At 45.1% G+C, this 10,717-nt stretch overlaps 1 protein-coding gene across 1 annotated transcript; it reads right to left on the bottom strand.

Annotated features, from left to right (window-relative positions):
* Nucleotides 1-1,515: 1,515 nt before the first annotated feature.
* On the bottom strand, nt 1,516-9,475 carry SET (SET nuclear proto-oncogene). The gene is made up of 8 exons (XM_040531900.1): nt 9,093-9,475; nt 7,532-7,589; nt 6,373-6,515; nt 5,588-5,691; nt 5,299-5,412; nt 3,596-3,766; nt 3,349-3,495; nt 1,516-2,421 (listed from the first exon to the last, which is right to left on the bottom strand). The coding sequence occupies exons 1-8, from the start codon at nt 9,163-9,165 to the stop codon at nt 2,398-2,400; spliced, it is 834 nt and encodes a 277-aa protein (XP_040387834.1). The 5' UTR covers nt 9,166-9,475; the 3' UTR covers nt 1,516-2,397.
* Nucleotides 9,476-10,717: the final 1,242 nt, after the last annotated feature.

Genomic DNA, 10,717 nt, shown 5'->3' with positions numbered 1-10,717 from the left:
AATGTGTACGAAAACCTCAAAAGTAGCATTTGATTATCCAGACACTTCATTTCTTGTTCATGGTACTCGACTTTACAGAACCTGAAGCTTTGATTACTTTCAAAACAGTTTTTATAAGGTTTTCTGCTAGTAACAAACGGACATGTTAACAACAATGGCACAGTATTTTTCACAAAGCATTAAAGTAAGACTAGCTAAAGATTATTTTCCTTAAAGAACTACGATCAATTAAGATTACATAAAAATTAAGTAACATTTATGAGGCATCAGGGCAAGTAACAGCACATCAACCTGCTACTGCAACAGGTAGTGGACTTTAATCTTATAACAAAGAAGAATCAAAAGAAAAAATTATAGACTTCATAGTTTTCATTTGTTCTCTCTCTAGATGGCAAGAAACCATTACAATTATTTTAATTTGCTCTGCAAACAGTAAGATCAGGGCAGAAGCTTTTGTTGAGATGGAATAAAGTACACGGCTGTCCTATTTTGCACTGATCACAGGCAGACTGGATGTTGTATTGTCTCCGATAACTGGACTGAATCCAAGATAGACCCGACACTTACAGAATACTCTTTCCCCCCATGTTATTTGGGCACCTCTCAAATAGAGATTAATCTTGTTCTGCTACGTGTATTCTTAAGCATCAAAAAAAGCAGAATTCGACTACAGCAAATTCTGTGAGGAAAAGGAATCAGAGAATATAAGAGCAAGTCTTCCCAGAAGACAGTCTTCTCTACACATCCAAAGAGAACTAGCTGTTTGAATTTGAGATTAGCAAATACAATCTTTTAAATATTTCAAAAGCACAGCATGTTAAAACAACTTTCATTACACTTTGTGGAATACCAGTACCAACAACCTCTACATGAAATCATAAGCTACTCAAACGCAGTCTCTTAACATGGGGGAAAAAAAAAGTACATCCAAAGCATATATACACGCTGCTACCAAGGAAAGAAAGCAGTGAAGTAGCAACTTCTTTATACAAGAGCTTCACAAAGAATCTTGCTAATTGAAATAGCCCAAAACATTAGCTTGCACTTAAGATTTATTTTCAACTGAAAAGACTTCCAAAGCCACCAAAGCCTTACTAGGAGACCCTTTGGTCTTTTTACTCTGAACTCGCATGGTTTTCTTCATGCAAACTGATTTACTGGAGATACAGTACTGCAAGTTACTCAAAAAATATCTAAGAATCAAATGATTTTTCTTTTTGCAGATTATGAATATATATATGTCTGTCTTCACCCAAAGCATATATGCACCTACAGCCTTGTCTTAGAGTTATGTAATTCAAGAAACGGAGTGTGCAGGAGTAGCTACCAGATGAAACACTTTCCAAATACTGTAATAATGGAACCTAAATGAACTGATTATCAGTCCACAGAACCACAAGGTTGCATTGCACTACATAAATACTGACCAAATGCCCCCAAAAAAGCCAAGAAACTATAAGCAAGGTCAAAACAGGGTATTACAACTGTTTCTTTCAGTGAAGACCAACCAGTCCCTTTGTGTACACATTTAGTTTTATTGTAACAAAGCAACTTGTACACTTTAACGTTTAAAACTGAGCATCTTTCTTTCCTTTCCAGTGAAACAAAAAAAAAAGAATTTAAAAATAAACAAGAACAAAATTACAATAGAGAATGTCAATTCCAAATAAGATCCTACAGGTTCTGCTCTGATTCTCCATCAAGTGGCAGGGCTCAAAGTCATCATTAGGAGAAGATTTTATTTTAAAAGTGTCATCTTAAACTGCGAGGATGTTTGTTAAACATCACAATTAAACATGCCAAAGGAGAAGAAGCCATGTTGTCAAAATGCCCACTTAACCCACCCAAACATCTGAAACCCACCCCAGCTGACCTTCTATAACCCCATTTTTTTTTATTTTTCTTTTTTTTTTTAAACAAGAGAAAGTAGACAGATACATGTTGGTAAATGCTAACTGTCCATATTCACATAGAGACACAGTGTAATCTCTGAGCCCAATATACAGAGAAAGAAGGAAAAAAGCTAGATTCTATGCACTACTACACAGGGGCCTAGCACTCTTCAGCTTCCAGCAGAGTGAAGGGAGCAGAAGGTTTTCTTTTTTCCCACAGAACATGGTGTGTTGATTCCATAAACAGTTTTTGTTTTGAGACAGAAAGGGATAAAAATGAACTTGAAACAGAAACTGGTAGATTCTTTTCCACTGTGTTCTGCTCAAGGTATTTCCCCCAAAATAAATTGTGAACCATGGTGTAGAGGAGAGAAAAAGAGACCTCAAGAGAACAAGGCGACTGAGCACAAGAAAAAAAAGACAGCAACTTGCTCCCAGGGACTGGAGAAAAATTAAAAAGGTAAAAAGGGGGGGGGGGGGGGGTTTGGAATCCATCAGTGTTCAATTAGTCGTCTTCTCCTTCATCCTCCTGTTGAAAGATAAGCAACAATTAAAAGTTATCTAATCACAAAGCTTCAGATAGCACGAACTTTTAAATGCAATAGCCAGAATGTTTTGCTACCCAAGAGACCGCAGCCCTACAGTATTACTCATGATGATCTCTCTCCCTCTTCACTAAGGAACAGTAACACTTGCCATGAATATCGATCCATGTAAAAGTCAGTTAATACTGGATGTCGCAGTGAAAAACACATCAGGCATATTAGAAAAAGAATTACCATGACTTAAAAATCACTAGAAATATTAAAATAAATTTAATTTTTAGAAAGAATATTTAGAATATTTAGTAATATTCTAGGCTACAACTCATTATTCAGCATACAGAGTGTCTGGTGCCACAACAGCCCTCCTACCTCCACAACCAGAAACAAAGACATGCTAATGCTAAGCCTTAAGTTACCAACACCTTGAATGGCGTCTCTGGAAACCCACTTGCTGCTACAAAAAACTGCTAATTCCTGAACCCAAAGAGTCTTGGCTAAGTTGGCAGTAAGCCAAAATAAACCGACAGGTGGGAGGATGACAGAACTGGATGCATCAGCAAGAGCTTTTTACAAGTAAAATTTTGCTAGAAAGTTCACTGAATAAATTTTGTTAAGCTAGAACAGACGCTAATATCCTAAATCATCTGGAGCACCTTCCTTGCAAGAAGTTCACTAACATTATTTATTTGCAGTCTCACGTACACAAATATAATCATCACTACACTGAAACCGTGCCACAAATTAAGGCACTAACAGTTTTGCTCCTCTCCTCCAACAACTCTGTCAAGGATTTTACACAAAACAACTACTTTACCTTTGTACCAATGGCTCAATATCCTTACAAGAACGTCCCTCATAAATTTCTTATTCTCATACACCAGAGATGGAAGAGGTAAAGGCTGAATGCTCACCTCGCCTTCCTCTCCCTCATCATCATCTTCATCTTCTTCCCCCTCATCTTCATCTCCTTCTTCATCAATATCCTCCAATCCTTCTTCCTCTTCATCATCGTCATCATCCTCCTCTCCTTCCCCTTCTTCATCATCCATATCAGGAACCTTAAAGACACACATGTGACATTAACTACAGTGATCAAATTCGCTTTTACCTGCGCAGTGCTTTTGTGGATATGGAGCAACAACGCAGTGCTATACTTACCAAGTAGTACTGCAGTGGATTTGGCCAGATGTCATCCTTGATGACTTCTCCTAGTTCATCAGCCCCTGCATCAGAGTGGTCAGTGAACCAGGTAAAGAAACTTTCTGGCTCTTCGTGCTGCCTCTTCCTACTGGCTTTGTTCTGTGTCTGGCTTGAACGTTTTGTCAGATCCTGAAAAGAAAGTTGAGAAGCTCCCTAAAGAAGCGGTATTTACATTGTGCCCCGCCTGCCTTTTTTTTTTTTTTTTAAAGCAAGCACCATTTAGAAACATACATGCTTAAACAACTACAAGAAGTCACTTACTCCCTCTTTCAGGGACAAATCTTAAAAGACACAATTAGAACCCAAAGGACTAATAGCAAAAGGTATCACTCAGCAGTAAACCCACCTGCTTCTTTTAATGCCTTCCACTGAAATACTGAAAATTCACAGGATCTTGCATTTTCTTTGTTTCCCTGCCACAGGGAAGCCCAAGTATGACAAGTATTTAATGAAATGCCAAACTTTAAAAGATCTCACGATAGCTTAATACTACTCCAAGAGTTGTTATTGTAGTTAAATGCTACAACTGCTACATAAACACACAATTTAAGAAACACTCAAGCTCCACACCTCTAAGCTCTGTCCTTAACTTAATAGCGAGACGAAGAACCGCCTAGTGATCTTAACCCAAGATTTCCTGCTTTGAAGTCTTAAGGCCATTCGTTGTAGTAAGCGAATAAAAATTTGCACAAGCCACTAAAACATATGGTCATGAGAAAATACATCCACCACCTTACCCCAGAAGTTTGGCAAGTTTGCAACACTGTTTGCTAAGTTTGAAAAGAAAGCAATTCTCCTCCTCTATTTAAATCTATTCTTTCTTTGGTCATAAGGTAACTCCAAACTCCCAATGTTTGCTTTCTTGATAGAATCACAACATACATAGAGTTTTATTTTTTAATGAAGAATAGCACCAAAATTCACATTAATTTTGTGATCTATTGTAAGACCATTCAGCTGCTTCGTTCAGGACTGTGATTTCTGTACAACAGGAAAAGCTCCAGTTCTCAGTGAAAAAAAGATTTTCTTGTCCTGATGGTGACAAAACAAGCAGCAGTGTAAACGCAACCCCCAGTTCTACTTTTAAATACTCATTTCAAAACCTTTAGGATAAAATGAAAGGGCTCCCAACTATTACAGAAACTACAGAACATTAATTTGGTTTGAGTACTGTCTGGGTAATAGATACGCCCACATTATTGTGTGGATACTACTTCTCTAAAGACATGGTGTCTGGAAGGGAAATTAAGAAAAACAGAAAAATTAGACAACCCCTATCTGCCCCACCCCTCCCAACCCCACTGTCCTTGGAATTCCTAATTTCACAATTACCTTAAAACAACAAAATACAGCCTAGATCCATTCCAAAGAGAGACAAACTAGAGTACTTGTTAATCTCTCCATCTGGTCGTACTTGTACTTTCACTGTTTTAATTGTGGTGCTCAACTGAACGAGAGAATTCACTACAGATCTCCACGTAAACGGTGTATGCCAAACCTCACATGAACTACATATATAGAAAAGTGGGAAGGGGGTGGAGGGAAGAAGAGGCAGCTTCAATTAAGAAAAGAAGGAAAAGAAGAAAGTAAAAGGAACATAAATGAAAGCAAAAGTATCATATAGAGCAGCAATTATCTCTCCCAGATGCACAGATACGTACCTTCCCAGATTTCCATTTGATCTCAGTTGATTTTGAAGATGGGTCTCCACTTTCATTCAGATGAAACTCTTTGGAGAGAACTTTATTTTCGAAGTATGGATTCTCATCAAAATACTGCAGATTTGAAAGCAAAGAGTTAGAACCCACAAACGTAAGCATACATGTGCCAAGTCAAATCATCTTACTAAACGGATAACTGAAGAGATTAAGTTACAAACTACAACCCAGTATACGTCTACATTCAAAACAGCAGCAAAGTCACAAGTGAAGAAATATTTAATATACTCACAAAATCTATTCTGTAACCTGATTTGATGTCTTCAAATTCTGTCACCTCAACTCTGGTCAAATAATGCAGTGCTTCTTCGTCTTCTTCTCCCAGCAGTGCAGATACTAGGATAGAATCAGTAGTCCCACATTAACAAAGTTATGAAATGTGTGTCATGGACACGAAATACAGGAAATTGACATTATATACAATGTGAAAAGCAACATTTGTCCAAGCTGACTTCTTGTGGCCCATTTTTTGAGATAGCAGCCAACAGACTATTAGCATCTTTGTGATTTTGCTGAGATGACATTACATTTGCTTGTTGCAGTTCATTAACAAGCAGCATCTATCTATTCTTCTCTCTAAAACAGATTTCCAGATATGTGGTTTGCCCAACGTAGGCAGTGTATGGACTTGTTTTTTGGTCCTCTTGCAAACAGCACATTGTCAACAGTCCTAAGGACATCACCCCAAATTAAAAAATAAAATAAAATACCAGAATCCTCCTTTCCTTTAAAGGAGACGATTAACTGATAAAGTGTGAAGCTTGTAATTTATAATACAGGAAGAAAACTACCGGAATTCTAGCGATCAAGGTGTTCCTTTGGTTAACAAATGTAAGAGCTAAAAAGCTTTTAAGACGCACGCAAGGACAAAAAGGAAGTGTTTGCATATGTACCCATAAGCTTCTGTTTAATGCCAAGTAACTATCCTAGAAAACACTAAGAACCGCAAGAGGCTCGCGTTACAAGCAAGGAAACTGAATTTACAGGAAAAAAAAAAGGGAGCTATTAAGAATATACCTTGTGGGTGGTTGACAAATGTTGTTACCCAGAAATTTGGGATTTTGGCGATCAATTCTGACCTCTTCTGGAAGAATGGTTGGCGGAGTTTGTTGTATTTCTGTTCTACTTTCAAAATTTCCTCACTGGCTTGTTCATTCAGTCTGTAACAGACAGAGCCACGTTAACCTCAAGAGAGAGAACTGAGTTTTGAAGATGTATCATCAGTACTTAGCTAAAACTGAATAGATTTAATTAAACTACTCAGCCACGCACAACAAATGAGGGAGCTCGAACAAAAAAAAAACAGAAGCCCAAACCTGTAACCACTATTAGGAAATACACTACCAGAAGCAATCACGCTCATCTTAATGAAGTGTTCTTAACACGCTGTATGTTTTGCAGCATTACGTGCGGGACAGACCCTTATTTATGCTAAGTAGCCACTTAAGCATTTTGTTTGCAAGTCACCTGTAGATGGACAGCATATAAAACTATCACCTGCCCTTTATAATTTTGGGGCAGATGAGCATGACTGTAACAAAAGCAATTTAGTACCACACACAATTAAAATCTTAAGGACATTAACACTTCGTTGGCTTTATAAAAGTTAGAGCCCTGATACTGCAACTGTTCCACAGGGACAGAGCCTCACTTGCACTTCGTAGCACAGTGCACGTGGAGGTAAGATACAGGCAAATACTGACACAGAACCCACAGAGTTTGAGGATATGAAACTAATTTTTCAGTGACATTTTCTACCTATTATTCTACAAGCACTCAAATATATAATAGAGATTTATAATAAAGCTAACTTTTTCAACCAAGTTTTCAGTTCTGCTTACAAACGTGAAAATACTTTTGCAAAGCGGCATACAAATTAACTTGAGAAAGCAGTGAGAAATAAACCTCTTATCAAAACTATCACAGTGAATTAAAAAATTAAGCTCAAGCTCTACATTTTTAACTTTACACAATTAAACAAGAAATCAGGATACTCCTTCCGATTTTCTGAATTTACACAAATACTTGTTACATCTGATCAGACCAGAACACAAGTATATCATGTGAGAGTCTGAAGACACTGAGAACTACTACCAAGCGCTTACTTTACTAAATATTTTATTACTGAAAGTCTTTTACTTCCCACTAAAAACTTGTCAAGTTTTCTAATGTTTACCTGTCTATTTCATTCTGTACTTCATCAATGTGTTCAATTGCTTCCTGTTGCTCTTTTTCTGAAAAACAAATGAAAATGCATCAAAATCCCTTAATTCTCAAGTCTGACAAATCACTCGGAGTTTTCTCCTCAGACCTTTTCTAGAGATCTATTTTAGAAGTACAAAGATATTTCTACTGTCTTAAGCGTTACTAAGCCATAAAGTCTCAGCTACTTCCATGGCGAACTATGGCTGAAACGCCAACAAGTTTCCCAAAACGGGACTCAAAGCAAGTTTACCACCAAAAATCCCAGCTCACATTCCTCTATACAGTTTTACAAGTCAACTTAAATGGTAAGCGAATCCCGACAGTTAGTACTAAGAACGTAATGAAGAAGTTGCATGTCTAGGGCCAACAGATTTGAAGGAACGTGGAAGCATTAAATAATTTAGAGGGGTCAGCAACATCAATAGAAACAACATAACCGGGAACTCGCCGCCTTTGAAAAACCAAAAAGCACGTTGGATGAGGAAAAAACCTTCAAAAGCACGTTGGGTAAGGAAAACGAGTAAAAAAACCCTTCCAAGTCATGGTCCGGCAGATAATTTCGCAGCAAAACTTCCCCTGGACAACGCTTGGCAAAGCTCTCGATTAAAGGCCGCCTGTTTACCTAGCGTGCTGGGGGATGAATGAGCGGCAGCGGGAAGCAGCTGGAGCGGTGCAGCTCGCTCCCAACCCCGCTCCCAGCTCCCCGCCCGGCTCGGCCCGCGGCAGCAGCCAGCTCTCCCCGAGGAGCCCGCAGGTGCGGCGAACACGTGCGGGGCCCGCAGCACCGCAGAGCCGGGGCAGGAGGCAGGCGAGCGCGTTGCGCCCTTCCTCCGCCGCTTAGAAGCCGCACCGCTCGTTCGATTTAAAAAAATAAATAAGTTTAAAAAAAAAAAAAAAAGCCGGAGGAGAGGAGCCACCGCGATCGCACGTGGGGGAGGCGCGGGCGGTTCCTCGGCCCGGCCCCCGCAGCACCGCGTGGCTCCCGGGGCCGGCCCGGGATGGGCCCCGGCGGCGGCTCCATCGCGGCGCGGCGGGGGCAGCACCACGCGGCGGCGGCGCCGAGCCCAGGAGGCGGCCGAGCAGCATCATGGCGGCGGCGGAGCACAATGAGAGAGGCTCGGCGGCCGCCGAGCGAGGGGGGAAGGCGAAGGGGGGGGGGGAAGAAGGAGCAAGGCGGCCGGGCGGGCTGAGGGGGGGTCCCCGCTGCTCCAAGCCGAGGCCGCAGCGCCCCCCGGGCCGGCCCCGCCTGCGCCCCTGGGGAAGGAGGCCGGGCCGGGGAGCGGAGACAAAAGGGCGCTAACATGGCCTCCTCCTCCTCCTCCTCCTCCTCCTCCCGCTGCCGGGGCCTGCACATCCGCCCGGCCGCCACCGCGCTCTTCCCGCCTCCGGCCCGGCCGCGGCCCGCGGGGCTGGGGAAAATGGCGGTCGGTGCGGCGCGGGGCGAGGCGGAGGCCGCGGCGGAGGCCGCCATTCCCTTCCCTGCTTTCCCTTCCCTTTCCCCTTCCCGCCCCCCGGGCCCGGCGCGGCCTCACCTGAGGTCTCGTCGGCCCCATCGTGGTTGGAGTTGAGCTCCTTCTTACTGACTTTGGCCGCCGGCGCCGACATGGTGGTGGCTGCGGAGCGCGGAGGGCGGGGGGGGGGCCGTAACGGGACTGAGCGGGGGGAGAGGAGGGGAGGGGGGGGGCCGGGCGCTGACTCCTCCTGCTGCCGCCTCCTCCTGCCGCCGCCGCTCAGGCTCCCTCCTCCTCCTCCTCCTCCTCCTCCTCCGGGCCGCTCCCGCCTCCTCCGGCCGGACCTGGGGCTCCCGGGTACCAGCGGCGCCCGCGCTGCCTCACGCTCCCCACAGCCAGAGTCGCCGCCGCCTCCTCCTCCTCCTCCTGCTGCCGCTGCTGCTGCTGGCGAGGGGCGGGCGGCGCGGCGCGCATGCGCAACAACCCCCCCTCCGGGGCACGGGGGGGACGGCGGGCGCCAGCGCGCATGCGCACCGAGCCCCCCTGCCGGGCGCTGGGCGGGCGGGCGGCGCAACGCGCAGGCGCGCCCCCAGCTTTCCCCTCCTCGGCAGCGGGCGAGCGCCCCCGCCGCGCGCACGCGCGAGCGCCGCCTCTCCTCCCCGCCGCGGGCGGCCCGCGCGCGCAGCCGCGGGGAAGGATAAGCCCCGCCCCTCCCTCCACCGCCGGCCGCCCCACGCCGGGCGCTCATTGGCTGAGCCTCGCGGGGGGCGGGGCGCGGCGCGGAGACACGGAGGAGGGCGCGAGAGGCGGGAGAGGAGGGGGAGAAGGGCGGCGGCGCGCGCAGGTGTGCGTGTGAGGAGCTGGGGGGGCGGTGTGCGCATGCGCGGTCGCTGAGGGCGCACGCGGCCGCCCCGCTCGAAGCCCGCGCAGCCCCTCACAGCCGCCCCCTTTCTGTGTGGGGAAGGGGCCGGTCGCCCTGGTGGCGGGGGCTGGCTGAGGTCCTCGGCAGAAATGTGTACATAAGCATATATATATGTGTGTGTGAGGGGCATTTGGAGCCCATGAACCCAAACCGGCAGCTGCCCTGAGCCACCCCATCTGGCCCGCCACCAGCATCACAGCACACACCAGTGTGTGGAGGCGCTGTGAGGTGAAGTCATGCCTGGGGACGTGGCAGCCCCCGTGTCAGTGCGCTGCCTTGCCTAGCTAGAACATGACTCAAAGGGATAACTTCAGATGTTACGTTTTAAGGGCACAGAGGCCCTGTCAGTCACATCCAGCCCACTCGGTTACTGTGGGAGCACAACTCTAGAAGGTCATTGAGCCCGGGTGTCTGCCAGCACACCTGCCACTGCACCGAGAGCAAGCAGACTTTAAATAACCCTTTTTGTGCCTTTCCTGTCCACCTGTCATGGAAGAGCTCGTTGCAGCCTCATAGTTAGACTAGCTCTGTTTTGCTCTTAAAGTAACAGCTGAGCCACTCTTTTCCATTAAAAATGCAGCATATCCTTCACAAACAAATATTATGATACAAATCAAGCTAAGAAACGAGTACAGCTTTGAGGAACTTGGAACTTGCCTTTTGTAATTTGTTTTCCAGTCATGCAATATTCCTGCATTCTCCCTGCCTCTGTTTCCTTTCCTCCTCCTCCTCAAGTTGCCCTTCCAGTGTACTTTTCAACAAGGCCTAGATTAGTTCCTGCCTC

Source organism: Cygnus olor, chromosome 19 (genome assembly GCF_009769625.2).
Source record: "Cygnus olor isolate bCygOlo1 chromosome 19, bCygOlo1.pri.v2, whole genome shotgun sequence".
NCBI lineage: Eukaryota > Metazoa > Chordata > Aves > Anseriformes > Anatidae > Cygnus > Cygnus olor.
This window is presented reverse-complemented; position numbering and strand designations above follow the sequence as displayed.

What these genes read in the sequence shown, in the direction of transcription:
- SET (XM_040531900.1), bottom strand. Translation starts at nt 9,165, where the DNA reads ATGTCGGCGCCGGCGGCCAAAGTCAGTAAGAAGGAGCTCAACTCCAAC. An exon ending in ATTTGTCAACCACCCACAAG is followed by an intron (nt 5,692 to 6,372) that starts GTATATTCTTAA and finishes ATTCTATCCTAG; the next exon opens with TATCTGCACTGCTGGGAGAA. An exon ending in CAGGTTACAGAATAGATTTT is followed by an intron (nt 5,413 to 5,587) that starts GTGAGTATATTA and finishes TCAAATCTGCAG; the next exon opens with TATTTTGATGAGAATCCATA.